We start from the raw sequence: 25,038 nt of genomic DNA on the forward strand, positions 1-25,038 counted from the left end.
AGTGGCTCCTAAGATTCTCAATCAGAGCATTCAGGATTAGAGTCATTTAATTAATTATAAACCAGCCGCAACTCATAGTGAAGCTATAAAATAAAAAAATAACGATACGTGTGTTTTTGGCGGCAAGTTAACAATCTATCTTATGCTTGAAAATTAATCTTTAAAAGTACAAACACATAGCAGGTCGATTTTTCGGTAGAAAATAGATTGTTAACTTGCCGCCTAAAACACATGTATTGTAATTTTTTTATTTTATAGCTTCATCATGAGTTGCGGCCTTGCGGCTGGTTTGTAATAGACGAAATGGCTCTAATCCAGAATGCTTTGATTAAGAATTTTAGGAGCCATTTTTGGCCAAAAAATTGAGACCGCTAGATGGCACTGATCCAAATAACTATTGCTATTTACAGCAAAGTCACATTGATAATTACAAACCAGCCGCATCTAATCTTATAGATAGATAATAAAAAGTTGACGTGGTTTATGCTGTTTGCGGCAAGTTTACAATTTATTTTTCACTTAAAAGTCGACCTCTAAAAATAGTAGTTTAGGCGCCAGGTAGGGTCCCGTGGCCTTTTCAATTAGAACGGACCCACCAAGGTTTTTTTAATGTATTTTTGCCTGCTGAACACGATTATCGATGGTGGGTCGCGATCCGGATGGACAATTTTTTTTTATCAACAAATTTTATAAACAAATTTAAATTATTCATTTTTTTGGAAAAAAAAAATTTTTTCCCATTCTTTAGCTCATTTTGAACAAAAAAGTTTACAAACACCATATGCCTAAACCCAATACTTTTCCCGTAAAAAATTCGACAACTTTCAAAAAATGCGTTTTTTGCTATTTTCAATAGCTTGCTACTCAAAGCCCGATTAATATTTTCCAACTCAACACCTCTTAAATTGTGAGCCAAACATAGTATTTGAAGAATACGTAAAGACCAATTGATTTCATTTGGTTGTTCTTATCCAGCGAGCTTGACGGTCTGTGCCTCTTTAATGTGACCGTACGGCTTCGGCGCAATACAATATATTCTGGCACTAAATGTTTGTTATCTGGACAGCCATACATAGATTGTTTTTTATGTATTTTTGCCTGCTGAACATGATTATTGATGGTGGGTCGTAATATCGAATGTGATCAATGTTTTTTTATTAACAAATTTTATAAACAAATCGCAAAAATGTAATTTTTTCTAAAAATAATTTTTTTTTCGCTTCTCTAACTTATTTTAAACAAAAAGTTTTGTATAATGTATAATGTACATCTGTTAAGCCCATACTATTTCCGCAAAAAAACGTGAACTGTAAAAAATTCACTTTTTCCGTTTTTCACACAGCTGCAACGTGGGGCTTTTATTATAATTTTTTACTAAAAAGTTTTTAATTCTTCAGCTCATGCAGGGGTTTAAGAATGTCTCATAGTTGATTAATTTTATTCGTTTGTTATTTTTGTTCTGTGAACTTAGCAGCTTCATGCTTTTTAACTCAAAGTAGAAAAATGCAAGACAACCCAACGTCTTTAATACTATCCCCTTCTTTTGTCAAACTTTTTGTCTTACAAAAATCGTTCGAAAACAATTTATTTGTGTTACGTATACAATCAATTAGTAAAGTAAATTGATCAATGTTTTTCAGATTACTCTGAGTCAAATTTGAATGAAAGTATCACCAAGGCTGAAGAGTATTTGGTACGTGTTGTTAATAAAAATTCTAAATGCAATAGCTTTGATGAATTGCGTGTATGGTCTTATCATCATCAAAAACAGTGCTTAATTGAAGATCTACCTCCGACCTCTAATTCTATCAATTTGCACATTGTAAGAGCATATTTCGTAGTATATTATCAAATTAAATGTTTGAATGTTGATGTTAAACAATTAGATCCGAAAGAGTTTGGTTACATAGAGTGTGACGATCTCCTTATGCCACGAAAAATTGAAACTTTAATTCCACCTTACGAAGAATTATTACAACCTTGTTCTTGTAAAGTATGCAGTAGAAAAACCTGCTTATGTGTTGCAGAACAAATACCGTGCTGCACTTTTTGTAATTGTAAAAAAGAAAACACATGTAAAAATAATTACAGTGGAAAATAAAATAACAAAAATTGTGGTAACTTCGTAAGATATGTATGTATATATGTACAAGATGCAGTATACTTTAAAATAGATTCTAAACAAAGAAATGTATCGTACCTTAATAAACTACGTATTATCACATTATTATACTTTGGGGTAGTCCTGTTATATTTTCTTAAATTTTATTTTGCACACATTGATAAGATCAAAAATTTTTGATTACTGGTTTATGCTAATTTGTTGACAACAAGAAACTGACTACATAGCTATATATATACTACCGTGAGCCCCTACATAAACTGGAGAATTAAAAACTTTTTAGTAAAAAAATATAATAAAAGCAAAAAAAACATTATTTTTAGAAAAAACTACATTTTTGCAATTTGTTTATAAAATTTGTTAATAATAAAACATGAAGCTGCTAAGTTCACAGAACAAAAATAACAAACGAATAAAATTAATCAACTGTGAGACATTCTTAAACCCCTGCATGAGCTGAAGAATTAAAAACTTTTTAGTAAAAAATTATAATAAAAGCCCCACGTTGCAGCTGTGTGAAAAACGGAAAAAGTGAATTTTTTACAGTTCACGTTTTTTTGCGGAAATAGTATGGGCTTAACAGATGTACATTATACATTATACAAAACTTTTTGTTTAAAATAAGTTAGAGAAGCGAAAAAAAAATTATTTTTAGAAAAAATTACATTTTTGCGATTTGTTTATAAAATTTGTTAATAAAAAAACATTGATCACATTCGATATTACGACCCACCATCAATAATCATGTTCAGCAGGCAAAAATACATAAAACACAATCTATGTATGGCTGTCCAGATAACAAACATTTAGTGCCAGAATATATTGTATTGCGCCGAGGCCGTACGGTCACATTAAAAAGGCACAGACCGTCAAGCTCGCTGGATAAGAACAACCAAATGAAATCAATTGGTCTTTACGTATTCTTCAAATACTATGTTTGGCTCACAATTTGAGAGGTGTTGAGTTGAAAAATATTAATCGGGCTTTAAGTAGCAAGCTATTGAAAATAGCAAAAAACGCATTTTTTGAAAGTTGTCGAATTTTTTACGGGAAAAGTATTGGGTTTAGGCATGTGGTGTTTGTAAACTTTTTTGTTCAAAATGAGCTAAAGAATAGGAAAAAATTTTTTTTTTCCAAAAAAATGAATAATTTAAATTTGTTTATAAAATTTGTTGATAAAAAAAAATTGTCCATCCGGATCGCGACCTACCATCGATAATCGTGTTCAGCAGGCAAAAATACATTAAAAAAACCTTGGTGGGTCCGTTCTAATTGAAAAGGCCACGGGACCCTACCTGGCGCCTTAACTATAGAGATATTCATATGGTTCAATAATATCGACCGTATGGCATTACTTAGTAGTAATTTCTTTAATTACTACACATAACTTCAAGTACATCTTACACCGTGCTCTCTTTACCAGAATGATAAAATCAGAGGCTGTAAAGTTACGTATAGGTCGTGGTGGTAACGCCGCTTGGGGTGTTTTCCGCAATCGTCGTCAACAGCAAGTAATTTAAATTTGCGCTTTATACGTTACCGTCAGGTCAGTAAGTCAACAAGACAACAAATATATTCCGTAATCTGCAAGTTAAAACAGCAGACAACGTGAAAGTCGTGAAAAAAGTGAAGATTTCATCGCTGTTGACTGTCGTCTGCTATTTTAACTGGCCAGATTACGGAACAGAGCGCCAGTTAATTCAAGGTAGTTAACTTATCGACCTGATGGTAGCGTAGAGCGCAACCTTAAATTACTTGCTGGTGACGATTGCGGAAAACACCCAATTAAGTGAATGTTGAAGTAAACGGAAACGTTTTAAAATACAAATTATTTTTCATACAAAAACCCATAAGTTTAACTGCAGACGCTAATTTAATGCCAAGTGTAGTTGCAATATTTTGATAAATGTTTCAGATTACAGTTTTGATTTTACTGTATACCCCTAATGAAAATAACTCGTAGCATGGAAGCAGCTATGAAAATGAGCGTTTCTTTAAACTGTGGTATTTGAAATTTACTTGTCACAAGTTAGAAAATAAAGAAAAGAAGAAAATGAATACAACAATGAGTACTTTATTGCCTACGTTTGGCAACAGTATGCTGCAATTAACATTTGGGTGTACAGACTATATACTATTTAGCGGCATACTTGGCATCAGCCTTTTAGTAGGATTTTACTTTGGTTTTTTTAGCAAACAAGATAGTGCATCTGAATATTTGTTTGGTGGAAAACACATGTCGTACATTCCTGTCTTTACAAGTATTTTAGCAAAGTATTTTTTAGATCTTACATTATTTGATTTTATGTTCTGTATTGACTACTGGTGGATATATATTTTTTTAGCATCATTTTAGATTTTTGCCAAAAAAAGAATATGTGACTGTACCGTTACAAGATATTGTACCAAAAAAAGTCAAATCGTAAACATTAAAAAAACATCGCACTAAAAAATCATGAAACGAGCTCCCTTTAAAATACTGTTGGTAAGTGTTTTTTCAGGTCCCATTTCTCTAACAATTTCTGAATTAATTACTGTTACTGTAAATCCTTCGTCTCAAATAGCTCATAAAAAAATTGCCCAGGCTGACAATACGGCCGAATTACTGTGCAGCACCGACAAACTGATAATTGTATGCAAGGCGTTGGTCAATACTCCCTCCAATGTCGAAATGATCATATTGGACCGAATTCTCAAAAACTGTATTGGTCCTGGACTGTTAGCCGGTTCTGTCAAATAATAGTAGCTGCCATGTACTAGCCATATACGTTGTCGATACTTAGTCAATACTTGGAGAAAAAAAAATAATTTTAACCTCAAGAGATCCTACATGTCATTTGTTTTTAATTATTTGTAGCCTAAAGTCATGCTTTGTGCGGGACATACAAATTCATATATAGCATATATTTTCAAAGATATTCCAGTGATTACAACAAATAATTCTATTGAATTCTTTGCAGTAATTGTGCCATATGATAGTGCATTGCAATTTTCGTCTTACAACGGGAAAAAAGAGAAGTGAAAAAAATAACCCAAGTTTGTTTACGTAAAACTGGAAAAATGCTTTCGTATTCAACACTTATTTACAAAAACGTCTGCACAAAAGCGGGGAAGAAAATAGACAAAAATTAGAGAAAATACTGTTTTTAAAATTAATCCAGTTATAAATTGTACTGCATGGTAAATTTTGGACCAATATGATCATTTTAACAACCATACAACTACGGATCAGTATTGGCGAGCAGTATTGTCAATAATGGGTACCTACCGATGTTGGGTCACTGTTGGGCCGTGTTGGCTTTCTTTCATGGAAGTGTGAATCAATTTTAAATTTTTCAAATCAATCACGAATTAAGGTACTATTCTTACTAACATTATTGATTTTAATCATAATTCTGAACTTCTGATCTGGCGCTCACATGTTTCCTAGCTTTGCTAACTCTGACTTTCCGGGAAGATGATTGAGAAATATTTTGCAACCGACTCAAATTTTTGTTGGAATGTGAAAGTATATGATGATGGCTGGAGCATAGCTGTCACGGATTATTTTTAAAAATCGTGACGAGAATACCTTTGTCTCAAACAATTACAACACAGTTTTGTATCCTTACACCTCTCCATTTTTTAAAACGCAGTGCTTTAAAAAAATCTCGACAGTATGAAATATCGTATAGTATCATAAAGTTCTCCTTTTTAAAATAATATTTTAATTTAGGTTTTAAAAATCTAAAAATTTAATTAGTTTAGCAGTTTTTTAATGGTGAAGAACTTTGATTTCTTACTTCTTGGACAAACATTCAGTTGGGGTCCAACAAATTTTTTTTTACCACTGATAAATAAAAATCAAGAATTCATTATTTATTTATTAATTTTTAAATGATAAAAAAGATGAGATAGCAAAGATAAACTGGTCGGAAGTTACAGGTTCCCACCAAATCTAGAGATTAAAGTTTGAATACATTGAAAAAGGATTTATACTGCTAATTAATATGACATCATGTTCTACGTCTAAAAAGAAATTGGTATGGTAAAAATGGACGTTCATTCTTTAATGGAATCTCTTTACAACCCGTTAAATATTTGCATAAAAAATGTGTAACTTGTGAAACCTGGCTTTCTATGAATAATAAAAGAATGTTTTCCTCAATAATTAGACAAGTTTGTAAGCAAATTAAATACCTCAAGGACTCAAGGATATGATAGACTACAGAGTAGAAAAACAAATAAAACTGGAAAACTATAAGTACAGTACAAAGTTATGTATTTAAAAACCAAAAGATAAAATCTACAAACATTTTAAAACATAAGCTTAGTAAACATATGTTAAGAAAAAATTAATATTAGAAAGGATAACCTCAGACAAATAATATGAAGATACAAAAACTACGCATGAAAAACCCTACACGACAAAATAGTTGAGAGAGAAAGCTTAAAATAGTTGAGCTTACACAGATATATTTAAAACAATAAAACATAATAAAATCATAACTTAACACCTCGATGTGACTCATCACTGAAATCTTACACTATTACTAACAGAAAACTTAAATTCATTGTTATACATATTCTAGTGTAACAAGTTTCTTCAGGTATCAGATGAAGGGCAGCATACCATTATATTAACGAAGAATGTGGTTTTTTTACTAAAACAATCGTGTGCTGCCCTCCTCCAGATACCTGGAGGACGAATGCATCTTTGACGTGTTTTGAATTAATTAATTCAGGCTCGTATATATCTTCCTCTTTACCAGTTCCTAACTGACCTTCCGAGCCCATGCCCCAGGCATAGAGTGTTCCTGAAAAAAATTGTCGAGATTAATTCGTTATCGTATATTGTAGACATTAATTTTTATTTCGCATACTATAATTAGACTTACCAGTATTTGTGACGGCAAACGACTGTGCAGTACCAGCTGCCACGTCAATGCACTTTAAGTTTTCCAGCTTGGGCACTGGCATCAGCTCCTGAGCATCCTCGCATAGGCTCCCAAGGCCTAATCTTCCGTATTCCTTACGCCCGATTGTATAAACTCGTCCTTTATCGTTCACAGCAACAGTGTGATGCTGACCTGAGCTGATTTGCATCCATCTGTGTCTGCTGAATGTGTTCGAAACCTTAGGGTGTAAGGTTCTATCACATCCTTTGAGACCTAAAATTAAATGAAAAATAAGTTATTCGAATCAGGTCAAACATTTATTTTAAAAATTTTCTTATAAAAACTAACATACCGATCTGGTTATAATTGTTAAGTCCGCAAACGTACAGGTCGCCATTCCCTGCTTCAGCGAATGTGGAAAAGCTTCCAGCCCAGATATTTTTAATACTGATATTCTTTTTTATGTTAAAGTGGACTTTCTCTGGGGTGAGGAGTTGGTCCTTTCCTCGTCTTGTATGCCGGTCCACTTTTCTTATGGAAACTCTGCCGAGCTGGCCCTGCTCAGCACATCCCAGTGTGAACACTGCCCCAGTGTTATCAAGTAGCACAAGATGGTCCGAACCAGATGATATTTTCAGAAATTTTTTATTTGGAAGTATGTTAGTCGGAGTCTCTTCTTTTTTTCTCGTCACCAGCCCTAATGTTCCATGCGAATCCTACAAAGTGAAATCATGTGACAATTGATTAAAATGCTTATTAATGCTACCTAAATTATTAGTTCTTAGTTTTTTTCATTATAAATTAACAAGCTTTCTCTTACCCGAAATGCTCCCCAACAATAAACCCTCCCATCTTCAAGGAGAGCGGCACTATGGGAATCACCCGCGGTTACTTGTAAAGCCCGCGCAGGTAACTCTACAAATCCCGGGGTAGATTCTCCACACTCTGTAGTGTCTCTCCCCAATGCCCCTTCGTCGTTGCAACCAAAAGTTGCAACGCGACCATCTTTGGTGAGGATTATGTTATGCATGCCTCCTCCAGCAATGGAAATTACATCTGTTAATTGCGAGACTTCCGTGAATCTTGTTTTTTCTAGGACTTCCTCTCCTAGTCCAAGCTGGCCAGTGTCCCCTTGGCCACATGTAAGTGTCGCACCACAAGTGCTCCCTTGTCGGCGGATCTCTTTAGCTGCTGGATCTAAAAAATGTGAATTATCATTATCTGGGGAGTACTAGATTTTTGTTCGTCATTAATTTCACGGGACAGATTTATGGGCTTATAATGTTTGATTAACTTGTAACTTTTTACATTAGTTCGATCTAGAAAATTGTGTGAAAAACTGCATCTACGATATTATGGCAACCACAAAAAAATCCTGCGATATGGTTCAAAATGTGCAAAAAACTAGAATTCACGTACCCTCAATCTCCAATATTTCTTGCTTTTTTTTACAAGTCCTAGCCCGTTTTACGGGTATGGCTGACTTGTCTTGCGGTACTGAAGACTTTCGTTTAAGTGTGACTTTTTTTTTCGGTGGCACTGTTGAGAAATAGATAAACAAAGGGTTATTTATTTATACTTGAGTGAATAATAAAGCAATAAAAGTAGCATATGTGTATGGTAATAGGTTTAAAAAATAAATTATCTAGTGAATACAGAAGTTTACACAATTGCGAAAGACCTTTCGAAGCTATGTCATTGAGCCAGTTGAACGATGACAATAAACTTATAACATAGTTTTTTAAAGAGCAACTGTAATCTACTCGTAATTTTTTATACTGATTGTAAGCTCTTTTAAGGCACAATACTGTCTTATATCAATGTAAGTGTGAAAAATACAAAAAACAATTACAATTTTGAAGAACGTGGGAGATTATCGTTGTTGAGTTGCAAATATAGGGTGAGTATAATTCCTTACCACATAATTTGTAAATATGTTTAAGTATTTGTTTGTCTAGACTTTTCGTTTCTTCTCATGTGTACAATAAAATTCGTTGTATGAATCGTAAAATAAAATTCCTTGTTAGAAAATCTGAATGAAAATTTAATATTCATGGCTCACCACATGCATTTTTTATTTTTTCCCTCAAATAGATTGTATTCTCAACAATTTTAAAAAAATCTTGTTTTAAGTTATGTTAATTATTTTCAATCCGAGTGAAAATTACGGGATTAAATCAAGTAGAATTACACCTATGTGCTTGAATTTCTTTATAATTTCTTAGGCAAACGGTATTGCAAATATCCGAGTTTTTCGTATATCGTTTTTTTTTATTGTTCTGTAGAGTTATGCTTAAAGTTTATTTTATCTAAGAAAACCTTAAAAAGTAGAATAAATAGTTCCAACAGAACGTCATATAATTTAACAATTTTAAGGCACACAGGAATTATTTGAAAATTTGAAGCAAGTTGAGTACAAAGATTTGTGAAATTCCGTGTTATTTAATCAGTCACTAACAATTTATCTTGTGGTTGGTACTATTTTTATTTTTATTCAACTAGCCAAAGTGATCACAGCATATGTAGGATAAAGAACTTAAGTGTAATATGTTGTAACAGGCACACTGATATGTAAGTATTGTATTACAATTGAAATCAGGTATTTACACCCAATAAGGTATTTTCACTACGTCATTTAAGATATCATGTGTTATGTATATTATAAGTCATAGTGCACAAAAACTTTTGATTAGATATAGATAAAACCAATAAAACGTAAACTAGTCTTGGGTCTGGGTAGAATCCCGTGTGCGACAGGGTAATAGAGCACACAATAAGGTGAGTTTTTTTGTAATTTTTGGCTAGTACATTTGATATGTGTATGTTTAAATAGAAAAATCTAGGTTATTTCTTAACCTCCGAACGTGGTGCGTATACTATTTTTCTGTCTACCCTCACCAAAAGAGCTGATTATCTGTTTTGAAGCAGGTCAGGCATGAAGCACTTTCGGCGGGGGTGTGCAGAAAATATTTTTAAATTTCTTTGTGTTTTGATCGAAAGTATAACAGAAATTTTTATCAATAAAATTATATACCGGGTGTAGAATACGATAGTGCTGATTATTAATAAAAACTATGATTTGTAATTGATCTTTAAAAATATGGAGTCCTTTCACAATCCATACAGTTTTATAAGAAGCCGTATATAGGATGGCCCTACCGTCTGGAAACGTTAGAAAAAGTACGCTGTGGACATTTCTCTTTTACTTTTTTAGGATGTGGTTGTTCAGTGCCAATCCCTACATTTGTGCAGCGTGAGGTAGAGCCTGAGCACAGAATCAACAGAGCATATCAAATTTATTTAAGTTTTTGTTAGAACGAAGTTCTTTATGTCGCGTTACTCGGGGGGCTGGAATTTTAAAACCAACAGATTTTTTTTTTTTTTGAATCAGAAATCTCTTCCTCTCAAGTTTTTCCCCTCACCCCGTCCCCCCTCACCAAGTGTTCTCTACACACTTCCCCTCTCCTAACTATATATGTACATTTGTCAACCGTGCCGTGTTACTCTTCTGCATACCTTTACCCACCATTCCACCTCACACTCCCAAGCAATTAATTTTTTAACAAATTTTAATTGTATTTCCCCACAGTAATTTTTCTTTCACTTTGAATTTTTTTTCTTTTACAATTCTAAAAAAAAAAAAAAAAAAAAAAAAAAAAAAAAAAAAAAAAAAAAAAAAAAAAAAAAAAAAAAAAAAAAAAAAAAAAAAAGTTTAATTAGCATAAATATGGTTATGTAGATTAAATATAATAAGGCGCGTTATTACGCATTAAATATTTGTATTTTCATTAAACCTGAGGTTTTTTTTGCATTACAGTAATGCTAATAATTACTGTTATAAATGAAAAAAGGTAATGAAATTAAATATGGAAAAAAAAGAAACGAAATATGAAAAAATGAAATATGAAAAAAAGAAATAATGAAATTAAATGAAATTTGAACAAATAAAATAATATATTAAAAAATAATGAAATGAAATATGAAAAAAGAAATGAAAAAAAAGAAAAAACAAAAGAATGAATATAAATAGAAAAATATAAAAAAAAGAAATAAAGGAAATACAAAAGAATAAAAAAAAAGTAATGAAATCAAATATGAAAAAAAAAGAATGATATATGAAAAAAAAGGGAATGAAAAAAAAAAGATTAAACATGAAAATAAGAAAGAAATTAAATAAAGGAAATACAAAAAAATGAAAAAAAATGTAATAAAATGAAATATGAAAAAAAATAAAACAAGAAATGAAAAAAAAAATAAATAAAACAAGAAATTAAAAAAAAATAATAATAATAAAAAAATAAAAAAAAAACAACAACAAACCAGGGGGGATAAATGGGTCATGGGACCCACGGTAAGAACGAAGTTCTTTGAACATGACGAGTATAAAAACACAATTTCTCAGGTAACAAGGGGGTCGCCAGACCCATTGAAAGAACGAAGCTCTATAAACGTTAATACTGCATTCATGTAGTTCACTAAACAAAAACTTGAAAAACGAATAAAAAAAAAAAAAAAAAAAATTGTTCAGTACTCACGATGGTTGAACTTCGTGAGAACGTCGTGCATAAATACAGTACTCACGAAGTTCAACCATCGTGAGTACTGAACAATTTTTTTTTTTTTTTTTTTTATTCGTTTTTCAAGTTTTTGTTTAGTGAACTACATGAATGCAGTATTAACGTTTATAGAGCTTCGTTCTTTCAATGGGTCTGGCGACCCCCTTGTTACCTGAGAAATTGTGTTTTTATACTCGTCATGTTAAAAGAACTTCGTTCTTACCGTTGGTCCCATGACCCATTTATCCCCCCTGGTTTGTTGTTGTTTTTTTTTTTTTATTTTAAACGTCAACATTGGTTGAACTTTTCTATCTTAATTTTATGCTACAGCAGATATGTCATTTCTACGTAGTATCGATAACAGCTACGAGCAACCATCACCGTGTTGTGTATGTACCTACTACTACATCTAATAAATTTTCGATTGTCTGCAAATGGCTAGACAATGTACACGAAATCTTGACAATTAATGATCTAAATTATACCACTTTTCACTTTTTGACTAATTTTCTTTAGGATTTTTTGGTATCCAGACATTTGTTACAATATGCAAGGTATTCTTCATGTACAACTTGATGAATAATGTATTATTTACTTTGAGACTATAGCTTATTTTCAGTAGATATTGTCACTTTTACGCTTTGAAATAATTATTTCAAGAACAATAAAAATTGTAAGCCATAATGTTAAATAGAAATATCTTCTGAAGTACCTTGACTTTTCCTTAAGATAAAATAAGTAAATCTTCCATAAGAGATGGTTAGGAATTAAAATAAATTTGATATGTGTTCTCACATAAAAGCAGGAGACAGTAAAATGACGAAAACCATTGTTACATAACGAAGAAAGAAATGCTAAACTGAATATTGTTTTTTAGAGTTCGCTTTTTTGCTTACAAGTTATATAACTGTACCCTACATTTATACTAATCGGAGTGCTCAATCGGGCAAAACGATGGCAGCTGTTTACGAAAAAGGATGTTTCAGTAGATTTCAGTGAATTAAAGAAAAATGAGTTTAAATTAGAAGACAAAGACCCGATAGTACACCACTATTTCAAAAATATTGGTATAGTAAGGAAGTCATTTCTGGATGTTACATTAAAAGACGTAAAAAAAAACAAAACTAATAACTGTTATCAACAAACAAACAAACAAAAAGTACTTCATATGGGTCAAGCTCTTACTTATTTACTCAAATTGTTCCTAAAGTAATTGAAATTTGAAAAATCAATCACATTCAATAGAAAGAAAAAGTTTTATTAGTAAATGATTGATTAAAACATGTGACATTGAAAAATATTTATAAAATAGAAAAAACCGAAAACTCTGTTATCAGATGTCTGGTCTATTAACGACTGTTATTACAGTGTCTTCTTCATTTTTTTAATAGACTTAACGTTTTTTGTAAACATTTTTACAGATGTAAATAACTCATACAAAGTATCTATTTTTTACGAGTAAGATTTCACATTTTCAATAGAATCCTAATACTAATGATTAATATGTTTAACGTACATATTCAAATGACTGGAAACTATTTATTAATAATGCATAATACTTATTCCAAGTCTTATACATTTAAAAATTATTACTTTAAATTTAGTAAAAGGGAATAATTTTAATCTGTGAAACTTAATTATCAAGTAAGACGTAGAAACATTTAGAAACTTTTTTTTTAAATCTTACATTAACATCGTAAAATTGACGTATTGCAGATTCTAAATAGTTTATGTATGTATGAAACTTGCAGTAATCACACTTAAATTCTAGATAAATCACCTTACAAAATTTCAAAACATTTTGCCAGACAATTTTTTCGAATCGAATCACAAAAAATTTTATCGTGGTCTCTGTACGAGACTATTCATTCTTGATTACGTTTAATGGAATATCTTCCAAGTAATAATTTAATTAACATTACAAAACTAGGTACTAAAAAACTATTCTACTATGATCATAAGAGCAGGGAGAGAAAATGTAAAAGAAATATGATCAATGTTGTATGTGAACGTACGTATACGTAAATATCCTTTCAAAAATATAAAGTTGTGGTGTATAACATACCTTATTACTTTTGTACAAAAATATTTCCGTTTTTATAGATGTTATAAAATAGTACGCCGTGTTTACATAGAATTAATGTGTTTACTGATTAGGAAAAAATTAAAAACTATAACAACTTTTTATACTCAAGTTCATAAAAAAGTATCGCTTGTAGTTGGAATCAATTGTTCATTTAAAATGACGTTTAAAAATAAAAAAAAAATTAGTTTAGAATTTTTTTCAACAACATTTAAAATAAATTATATCTACAGTCTAATCATAGAATTCCGTCTTATCACACCAGGCTTGTAAAGCACATAATTTAATAAGTATAGTACGCTCTATTATAGTAACATACTATATTATGTTTCTGAAACATTGGATTTTTGAAAAATCTTTGTTTTAACCCGAACCTGAATTGACTACTTTTCGAAGCCAAATCTGAGTTAACTGCTTTTTCAACTCGGATTTTAAGTTGGCTTCTTCTTCATCAACTAGGAATTGTTTATAAAAAATACAGGTTACTTGAACTGTAGCAACTTCATCACCCAATATTTTTAAGTGAGATAGTTGTATGTCACGTAACCAGGTAATGCCGGTGTGATAAGCGATCTTTAAAATAATATTGGTATTTTTTGTATAAAGAGCTGGTCTTAAGTTTATTTTATTAATGCCATGATGTTTAAAAAATTTGAAAAATCGGCAGAGTTAAGTTTTTAAAAACAAGAAAGAAAATCGATGGGCGAAGTCTTCTTAGTATACGGTTACATGTATTGTGACCATCGGTCATATAACTACATAAAAATAGACTCATTTTTGTTTGTTTGTTACAATGTAAGTTTAAAATTAGGTGCTCATAAATATCAAGCGCACTCGCGCATTCAGTAGGTAATTTTCTGGGAGCTTGCTACGCAGCACATCCCGTACCGTCGCCCGCGCCGCAGTCACCAAGCCTAACGCTAGCACTACATGGGAGAATCACAATATGTGACTTGAAGCGACTACCTGTCTCTTTCTCTGGGACATCGGTATCATAAACAAGGACAGCGAAGATTCATATGCCGCCCTAAAACCGAGGTTTTATGTTGCAGCTAGAAGAGAGACCTGGCACTCTAACTTTGACTCCCTTGCTTAGAAGGCTACGAGGCCTCTCTTTCCAATTAAAGAACCAAATGATAATGCTGTCAAAAATTGAGAATAATTCTAATGAAGGACTAAATAATCATAATCAAGTAAACCTTTCACAAAATTCGGATTGTAAGATTGCAAAAGTTCTAAGGAATTTAGCATTGAAATACAATTCTCCACCCACTCAGATAGACTTTTATTAAGCGAATTAAATAGCTTTTACCTTTACTACCTCTTTCGCATAAGACCTTGCTTAAGAAAAAAGAAGCAAAGCAAAATAGAAATTTTCAAATTTGATATGTCAAACAAAAATGATATGTCACAAATGGCATACTATGGAATGACAAATCAACTAAAAAAAATCATCAAACCTCAGTTACATCTGAACAAAGTGGTAAAAATACAATTTAATATGGATGGATTGCCGTTATTCAAATCCAGTTCAAAAGAATTCTGACCTATTGTATGCAGAGTATCCATTTCCTATAGCTGTACAATAAAATTTCGGAAAACCTAAGTCAATTGGATCACATTTTTTAAAATTCACGGAAATATTATGCGATGAACTTACTAACTGAAATGAGATAAATAAAGCATTTTTAAGTTGTCATCATGTGTTTTGTCTGTTACCGTCCGGCTAGATCTTTAATTAAATGTATTAAAAACCATTGTGATTGTTCGAGTTGCGAGCACTGCATTGAAAGAGGTATTTACTATAAAAAAAAAGTTATAATTCCTTATTTAGAAAAACCCCTTAGGACAGATAAATAATTTCATGACAATCAGGACCGTTAAAATTATATAGGTATTTCTCCATTGAAAACAATTTCTCAAGTCGACATGATTTACCATTTTGTCTTGGACTTCATGTATCTCTGTCGTATTGGAGTCACCAAAAAATTATTAGAAACTTGGGACTCGAGAAAAAAACAAACTAGATCGTGAAATAATATTAAGATTATCTGGCCACTTTTGTAATATTGGTAGCCCCAGGTACCTCGCGAATTCCAGAGAGCTACGTGTTCTTTAGGTGAACGAGGAACGTGGAATGCGTGTGAATTCAGATTTTCTTTTTATGTATTGTGGATCGGTTGTGTTAAAAGATCTCTTACCAATCGAGCTTTATAAAACTTTTTTATTATTACTTGTTTCAACTAGAATCTTCAACTGTCACGAATTGTATGACAAATACTTAAATCACGTAAGAATATATTCAAAAATTTTTGTTAAACCCATCGCTAAAATTTTTGGGCAAGAAGTTATAACTTCTAACATGTGCAGTTTGATGCTACTGTAGCTGACGATGTCGAATACATAAATTGCCCGTTATCGGACATTTTAGCGTTTTGCTTCGAAAATAAATTAGAAAAATTTAAAAATGACATAAATAGTGCAAATAGACCATGGGCACAAGTAAGTATTAGTTTATAGCAGCATTTACAAAATATTTTTATAGACTCAAAAGCTTTTTAAATATTGCAGCACAAAAAATTCACCGATAACATAATAATCGAGCAGCTTAACTGTTTAATTTTTTTTTATCACAAACAAGCCACTAGATAACGTTGGATTTACAAAAAAAAACAAATTATTTAAATCGAAAAAATTTACTCTACAAATAAACTAAAGAGTAATGATATATACCTGTCTGGCAAAACGTTTATGATAAAAGGCAGTGCTTTTTATTGTCCAGGTTGTCCAACAAAATCTTCTATACTGAACATTTTTGAAGTGAAAGAGTCTGATGTGAATATTAATGATTTAAGTAATGATGAAGAGAACATAAATGTGAAAAAAAATTCCAAAAATATTATTTGTAAATTAAGATGTTTGATCAAAAAAATTCGTCGGAATAAAACCTTGAATATGCAATTAAAAAATTCATGCAGAGATTTAAACATAAAATACGTTAAACCGACTTTAGATGTTAGAGCTATACATGGAATAGCACAAGCGATCTCATCGACACTGCGCTACACCTAAAATTAGCTATAAATATGATTCTTATGAATGTTTTAGAATTTCAAGAGTATCACTTAAGCAATTCTGATTGGGATTTCTTACAGGACTTAGTATCTTATTTATAATACTTTTAGCAGGCAACTGCGATAATTTCCAATCTGGTTTGGATAAGTTAGCTAAGCATTATCGCAAATGTAACTGGATGTATATTGTTTGTTTAATTTTGGAAACGTGTCATAAGTATAAGGGTTTCGATGAAACTGCGTGGAGTAAAAAGTTAAAAAAAGTAGCTTTACAAAAATCTGAAACCATTTACAAAAAAGACTATTATAATGTGTATACGAAAAATTTTATTCAAAATTATACTGCAACAAACGAACCGAAAAATAACTACTTAGATTTAAGGTCAGTGTACTCTGTTAAAATAGATAACAGTGAAATTGGAAAATCGAAATTAATAACTACTGTGACAGGCTCAGGGTTCCCGCGAAAAATCCTATGTTACAATAGTGAAAAGAAGTGAAAAGAAGTGTAACGAGAGTGAATTCCTATTTTATCAAAGATGGCCAGAGATTTTCTTGCCATCATGCCAAGTTCAGTTTCAGTTGAGCGGCTGTTTTATGCAGCCTCTGATCTTGTCACATTAAAACGATGTTCTTTAAGCTATGTTTCTATTCGAGTCATACGGTGTATCTCCTGGATAAAAAGCGAATTTAAACAAAAAATTAGCAAAGTACCGTTGTAGAAAACTAACAACAAAACTAAAATTTCTCCAATATAAAAATTTATTTTGTCGTTACTTTAAAAATTTCAATAAATTATTAGGTGTAATAATATTTAATTTGATATCACAATTAATTCAGTCATCTAAATATAAGATGTTACTACATTCATAAGAATCGATGTTTCAATATATATGTCAGATCTAAAATATTTATGAAAATAAATATATCTTTAAATTTATGTTAGAACTACATTCTTTATTTATTTGTTTACCGATACCTTTTATTTATCTTACTGTAGCGTACTTTTTTCATCTATTATAATTTTAATTTATAAAATATTAAAACTATGGATATTTTAAGACAAGATCAAGATTTTTTGAACAAGAACTTTTACAAGAAAAGACAATATCAAGATCACATGCACAAGAAAAACTCGAGAACAAGGCAAGACTTGATTTGTGACTATTTGTCGATAACGATAATGAAATGCTAAAAATATCGTATTGTCTTGTCTTATGGCAGCCCTAAAAATTAAAAATGATAGATTAATTAGTTTACGAGCTGCCAAATGATCAAAAAGATTTTGTCATACCGTTTCTCCATTCAAATTTAGTAGAAATTTAGTGTATTTTTCATCATTGTAAGAAATGTGTATAAAACAAAGTTACTTTGTAAGTCATGTATATATATTTACCGAAAATTTGACCACCCACACGTTTTTTATGCAAGAAAAGTAAATACAAAAATTTTTTTTATAATTGAGTTATATTTTCCAATATAATTATTTAGAATTCATCTTTATATTGCATATTGTACGTCAAATAGTATAATTCATACTTGTTCAGTCATTTCTAATGATTGCATCTGATGAAAAAAGCCATGTTCTACTGTCAGTCAAGAAATTATGCCCAAGTATTGTAAACAGTCAGATGTCATGTAATTTTGAACATTAGAAACATTACACGAGAAACATATTTATTGTGCAGTAATTTAGACGATCATTTATTTATTGAATAACTTAAAGACGTGTGTAACATTTGCAAAGACACGTTTGTCATGACAACATGATACAAAACTTAACCACTGTCATACCAAGAAAAAGTTACGATTTTTTGGTTATTTTTTTTCTTTGATGAACCTAACTAAATTAAGGTGGCTTGGGCGATTTATCAGGTTGATCAAAACCTCCAAAATTCTGAAATTATATCAATAAAGTATACCAAATTCATTTGCGATAAGAAAATACTGGGGTTAACAACTTAATTTTTTCGCAAATCACTTCTAAAAATTCACCAATTTAACATCTACTTTTATGGACAGTGGTCACAAAATCAACTATATCTGCGAAAATCTTTGATTAATCTCAAAAATTAAAAATGGTTCGTGTGTATTTTTTTACAAAGAATCTATTGAATTCTTTAAAATATAGGGTCATGGACTTAACTTAAAAAAAAATCAGAAGAAAAGTATTAAATATTAATCTAGCTTGATTTGCAACTTCTCCAAATTTACACAATTATGATTTCACGGTACTGTTACGTAGAATAAAGGAGCTGGTAAGGAGGTGCGTCACGAAAAGAACTCAACTCGTTGGTCAATTATTTATTAGCTTCTTGAAGGCAGAGGCGTGTGTGTTTCGCGCGGTGTTTTCTACTTATCGTTCGGTCTCTTGCCTAAAAGACGCTCGAGTGCCCCGATTCGTGTCTCGCAGGGCCTTATATAAGCTCGTTCCCCGTATTGGTATCCTTTACTAGCGTTGGCTTGTTGTTACTAGGGTGAATCAGTCTGATATGCCCAGCATATGGTACGTGACAGTACTTTTCTGGGAATTTCTTGATCTTGTACTTTGGTTTTAAAATTTTTTAAATTTTATCTTCTAAAGTAAAAGGACTTTAAAGAAAGTATTAAGATAAAACTGTAGGATTAAAGTTTGTGAGCAAATCAAAAACTTTGTTGCGACTACTACAGCAAAATAAACTCCACTATATGCGATAAATGATTAGTCACAGTTGTTCTGATACTAATAAAACTAAAAAGTTGATTTGAAATGTGGAAGTACTAAATACTCGTTCTGAAAAATTTTTGTCCTCGTTTCTTTGTAAAACCTCATAGAATAGAATCAAACGATCATAATGTACTGTACGGGTAAGTCCAGAATCATGCGATACAATCTTACAAACGTTAGTTACGTACATATCGTCGGTTGTGTACATAAGCCACATAAACGGGCTTTTTGTAGGACATTTTACATTTTTCTAACGTAATGCCATTTAACATTTCATAATTTAATGTAAACGATATTTATTCACACGTTAATGAAATATAGTTAAGCCTTTATATGATAAAAATTAATATGAAAAGTATTTTTTATGCTGTGTGCAACACAAATATCGTGAATAAGATTTTTTCTTACATGGGTGGTGTGAATATTGAGTATATATAGTTTTTTTTTTTTTTATATTATAGTGCTCTACGTCCGGCTCCTTCAATAAGGGCACTACTATGGGCACTTAGCACTTTGGAGAAGGAAGGGAAGAGGGATGGGAGGCCTGCCATTACTGGGAGGGGGGTAGGGGGAAATTAGGCAATTATGCTGCGAGGAGGTCGCCTAAACCCTCCTCAAGGAGCATTGCGTGGTGAAAAATCACAGAGGTACTTGCCCGATAAGTCGCACTGGCCGGGAATCGAACCACGGTCTCCCGCGTGTCAATCCACGACCTAGCCGACTGAGCCACCGCGCGCTCAGTATACATAGTTAATTCTGCCCTTGGGTAAAACGTACTGCTCAACCGTATAAAACTAAGAAGTAAACATGTAGAGTAAATTTGCCCTGCGTATTGTATAAATTGTCTTCTGAGTATTAGATCCCCTTATAAATTCTTTTAACTTTCATTTTTAACTCTAAACTTGTGTGAAATAATAAATAATAAATAATAAAATAATAAATTTTTTGCTTACCACCACTGATACCATTATTATTTAATTCACTTGTAAAATTTCCACGTTTCTTTTAATTTTTTTTTTTTTAATTTGGAGAAACTTTTTATTTCTTTTTCTGTTGGAAGAACTCATTTATTCTCATTTTCTCTCATTCTGAACTTAATTTAGGAAAAGTCCTATAAATTATTACAGTATTTTGTTCTTTTAATTTCTTTAATGTTTTGATTAAGTGCTTATAAAATTTGTTTTATAAATTATTATAGTTGAAAATTCAAATTTATAGGTACAGATTTAATACTTAATTATCGTTAAAACGCATACAGATATTAGATATTTATCAACAGCAAAAGGGCTATAAACATTAAACAATCGTCTTAGGCCCTTAGGATTAGGTGCGTAATTGCGCAAGTCAAACGCGCAGTTTTACCGAGACGTAAGCCAAAAACACCTCCGGAGCCACATTTATTCTAAGTCATCCTAGCGCTGCACACAAAAACTGTTCTAGTAGGTTAAGGAAGCTCAGGAGTATTCAAAGGGGTGAGGAAGAAGAGCACCCTGCCAGCGCAGCTTGGCCCCTTTTACCAAGTACTCCCTTTTGCATCCAACATACTCAATGTTTTACGTATGTTTGATGTTTGCACTACCAATCTGTGGGAGTGCCTTGTAATTTTTTTAAAGCAAATAGTGTAACCATTCATGAATTGTCAATTTTTAGTATAAAAAAAATTTTTAACTTAGTATTAGGGTGACCTGATTTGGTCAAATAGTGTTTGTGTGGAAGGATGTGTGAGCGTCATCGAGTTTTTTTATTAACTCAAGTAATTTTGATCTAAATTAGTTGCAATCTTATTCGTTACTTCGATTTGAATGCCTAAGCTAATGGTTTAGGTTTAGGTTTAGATCAGTTTCATTAAAAGAAAACTTTTAAATAATTTTTAGTGCAGAGCTCCGAGACAAAAAAAACAGTCTTTTGGCGATAACTTTTTTCACATTCATTTTACACGTTTGCGTTCAAACATGAAGATGTAGATTTCGTTGTAATACAACTTTTTTGTATCATGCACTTTGCTGAAAATTGCAGTGTGGATACTTTATACAATAAAATATACATCAAAACAACGAAAATAACGTTTTCGCCCTTTTACAGAATAAATTCAAATTCTACAACAAAATGTCAAGTACAAAAGTTGTAGGACTCATGAAAATAAATCTTTTTTCTGCAGTAAGTGTTTTCTTAAGTGCCGTATTAACGAGTGAATCGATGGACATCGTTTTAAAATAGTCAAAAAACCATTTTACACCATGTAACTTTCCAACAGCACATTTTTAGATCAAGTATCTAACATGAAAATTGTAGATCTTCTTGAAATACAATTTTTTGTTCTGAACAATTTCACTTATAATATTGTTATAAAGATACTTAATATCAAAAAACTTTTAAAATGGCTGTAAAAGCGATTTTTAGTTTGAATTTAAAGTTAGTATTTTGATACTAATACTCAGTTGGATATGATAATAAAGTAATACTCAATAGGATTTTGTTATTAAAATGAATTTTTTTGCTTTGGTACCTTTAGGATTCGTCATGCTTTACATGCAAGACACAGTGTTTTGCATAAATATAGCCACTTGTTTTTTATTTATCCTAAACGCTGTAGATCTCCTCGTTAGTAGGTATGGTGTAATGTTACCGTGACATCTGACAATAAGGAAAACAGTGTCCGGCTCTACGGTGTAAACGTACCGTGCCGTCGGACAGTTAGAATTAACAATACCTTGAATTATTTTTCCTCGAGTAAACAAATTCATATCACATAAACAAACGATTTAATATGGTAAACCGTAGTCACAGTAAGTGACACTATGACAACCACAAGAACAAAGACAAAACTAGCATGGAACAAAAAATCGTAAAGTTCAATTTAATTTCAAGAAAAACTGTTGCTAATGACGAAACAAAGAACTTATTCTCTGTTGACGATTATGTTTTTTATAGTGTAAAGGTTACGCTAGGAACAGTATATATTATTTTTTGAACCTCCTTAGCAAGACATATCACGTTAGAGATTAAAAGTAATTGGGTTAATTCAATGGAATCAATATGGTTAAGTTAACTCGTCCATAGTAAAAAATCAACAATTACACGATGTGTATGAAAAAAAAAAACTAATTAAGATGGAGAAAGATAATCAGAGAAAAAATAACTGTCCTATTAACTAAATAAGATGGAAATAAATAATGGATTATTGCGTAATCTAGCATGGTACGGAGTAACGCTGTACTTAATTTCATTGCAACAACAAAATAGAAAGTCGTACAGTGTTTTAAGTGTCATCATTGAAAAGTATAACATTTCGACCTCACTATGGTAAAGTTCCACGTCTAAATGTCAGTATAAAAAGCCACAGTGATTTTTTTTGTAAACCGTAACTTTATTTGTATTGTTTGTAGGGCACTTTCTTATTAAATTTGCGGAGAAGTTCTAGCTATGCAATACAATTTTAATCAATACTCAAATATTTAAATAAATTATTTAGTTATTAATAAAGCCTAAAACCGTATTCATAGTGAAATAAACGGTTATTTTTAAAAAAACATAATTTTTTCTGATTATCAAAATATATGATCATTTGACTGTGTAAATTTAATGACAGTCATTGGAGATCGCCTAAAAAACTTGTATAAACAATCCAACTTTTTGCCTTTTTTTAATTGCAGATTGAATTGTTTATGAAGTATTGGGCGGATGGGTTTGATTTTTGAAATGCTATTTTTATATGTTTAGAGTAACATTTGTAAAGTTTGGTCATCCTAACTAACTTGCGACAGTAGATATTTAATAAAAAAAATTTCGCAGAATTTCGTGTTATTATTTAATTTGCAACTTATTTATTGGTTGTAGCGTATCCTTTATTTTTTAAAATTTAGAGACCTAAGTAGGCTACAACTTTTAGATAAAACGTTTTTTTGTACGACCCATAATTTTTTGAATGTTTAATGAAAAGTAAAGAAAGTCCGATTTCAGGCTCTGAATTGTTCATAACTAATTTGACTTCCAGCTCTTTTGTTTCAAATAATATATATTACTTAAAACACTATTACGATGAGATGAAAAAAAGAAAAACGTTAGGACTTTTCGGTCTGAATGAACCTCCTAACATTTAATTGTACTGGTCTATGAAGTTGTGAAATGATGCCACTATTTAAATTATTACTAATTTAATCTGAAAATTATTTTAGGACAAAGGTATTTTGTATGCTATATTTTTGATAAAGTAGGCAATTACAAAAGAATAGCTTCATGCATTAGTAATTTTTAAATTGCTGTATTTCTTAGGAAGTAATTATTAGTCCCATCTTAAAGATCGAATGCCACATAACTGAAACATTTTTATTCGTTCTATAATTGGACGACAATTATGAAGAGCTGGGGAATTTGAAAACGAGTTTAAAAAAATGTAGTTTCAAAAGCTAATATTTGAAATAATTAAAATTTTTTTCATCATACTGCGCTGAAAGTAGGAACTTTTGTCCCACTTCGCGGAACGAAAATCCCGTCTCTCGGCGCAGGATTGATGAAAAATCGTATACTTACAACCCACCCACGGGAGGAAACAAAGAATTCCTTAGATCGCATGATTATCGACCTCGGCTTCGTCTCGGGCGTCAATTGCCTGCAATCTGAGACATTCTTTGTTTTTACTCCCTAGGTGAGTAATATACTAATAATGTAAGATAACTAATTAATTAATAACTATGGATTTACATACAGCATATGGTTATTGGAAAGAATTATTTTAAGTATCGATTTTGTTAAATCAGAGTAATAATTAACTTAAAAAGTTAGTTAGCGTTGTTAAAATTATCTGGAGCTGGGTACTATTTGATTTGTTCGCACTCTTAAATTCAACTGTCATTTTTGGAATTACTATATTACTTTATAAAGTTAAGATCCTTAAGTGTTTAGTATGGTATCTAAAATTAGGAAATTGTTGATACAATCATCAGTTTGAAGAAAGAATCAGAATAATAGATAGAAAAAAATAATTCTTTTTAATTTTGCAGCATATTAAGCATATTCTTCAGATACCAACCAATGATAAAACATTTAGAAATTTGGGACTATTGAAAATACGCAAAAGACTTTTGTTCAATAAAGTTAGAACATCAACTTAATTAAATATTATAATAACCTGTACTTACCATCAGTCTGCATAAAAACTCGTTTTACGGCTCTGGTTTTATCCTGCAATTCGACATTAGCGGGCCGTTTTCTTCCAACTTTTTTTTCCGGCTGCACTGTAAATCAAAACAAAAAATACAGGATCATTTAATAATAATTAAGTTTATAAAGGAAAGAAAAAAGGCATATATGCATTACTAATAGTTAATAAAATAAAAAAACTGGTTTACACTTACTCTTCAAAGATGCCTTTTGAAGTTTCAAAGTTGAGCTGCGAATACACTTCTAAGTAGTTCAAATAAATTTTAGTTGCTCTGAGCGAGGCAGTACTAACACTGAAGTCCAAAGCTGGTCTCTTGCCACAGTAATGCCACGTGGGGTGGAGTCAAGTTAAAATTTGTCGTGAGTGTGAGAAAAATAACACGACATCACTGTCTCAATTCACCACGTCATTGTTCGTTGTTAATAGGTGATTGGTCGCCTAGGAGCAGCCAAATGAAA

General features: G+C 31.3%; 1 protein-coding gene across 1 annotated transcript; it reads right to left on the minus strand.

The window, feature by feature from the left end:
• Positions 1-6,688: 6,688 nt before the first annotated feature.
• LOC149374925 (regulator of chromosome condensation-like) lies at positions 6,689-25,038 on the minus strand. The gene is made up of 7 exons (XM_089591420.1): positions 24,774-25,038; positions 24,558-24,653; positions 8,419-8,538; positions 7,820-8,196; positions 7,352-7,715; positions 7,000-7,272; positions 6,689-6,918 (listed from the first exon to the last, which is right to left on the minus strand). Coding segments are annotated over exons 1-7 (1,413 nt in total). The 5' UTR covers positions 24,775-25,038; the 3' UTR covers positions 6,689-6,736.

This window comes from Copidosoma floridanum, unplaced genomic scaffold (assembly GCF_036245765.1).
Source record: "Copidosoma floridanum isolate Cflo_tuat_1 unplaced genomic scaffold, Cflo_Japanese_pri ptg000013l, whole genome shotgun sequence".
Lineage (NCBI taxonomy): Eukaryota > Metazoa > Arthropoda > Insecta > Hymenoptera > Encyrtidae > Copidosoma > Copidosoma floridanum.

Coding starts and splice junctions, on each gene's coding strand:
- LOC149374925 (XM_089591420.1), bottom strand. Junction 8,197..8,418: donor AGAAATATTGGAGATTGAGG/GTACGTGAATTC, acceptor CACATTTTTTAG/ATCCAGCAGCTAAAGAGATC. Junction 7,716..7,819: donor ATTGTTGGGGAGCATTTCGG/GTAAGAGAAAGC, acceptor TTCACTTTGTAG/GATTCGCATGGAACATTAGG.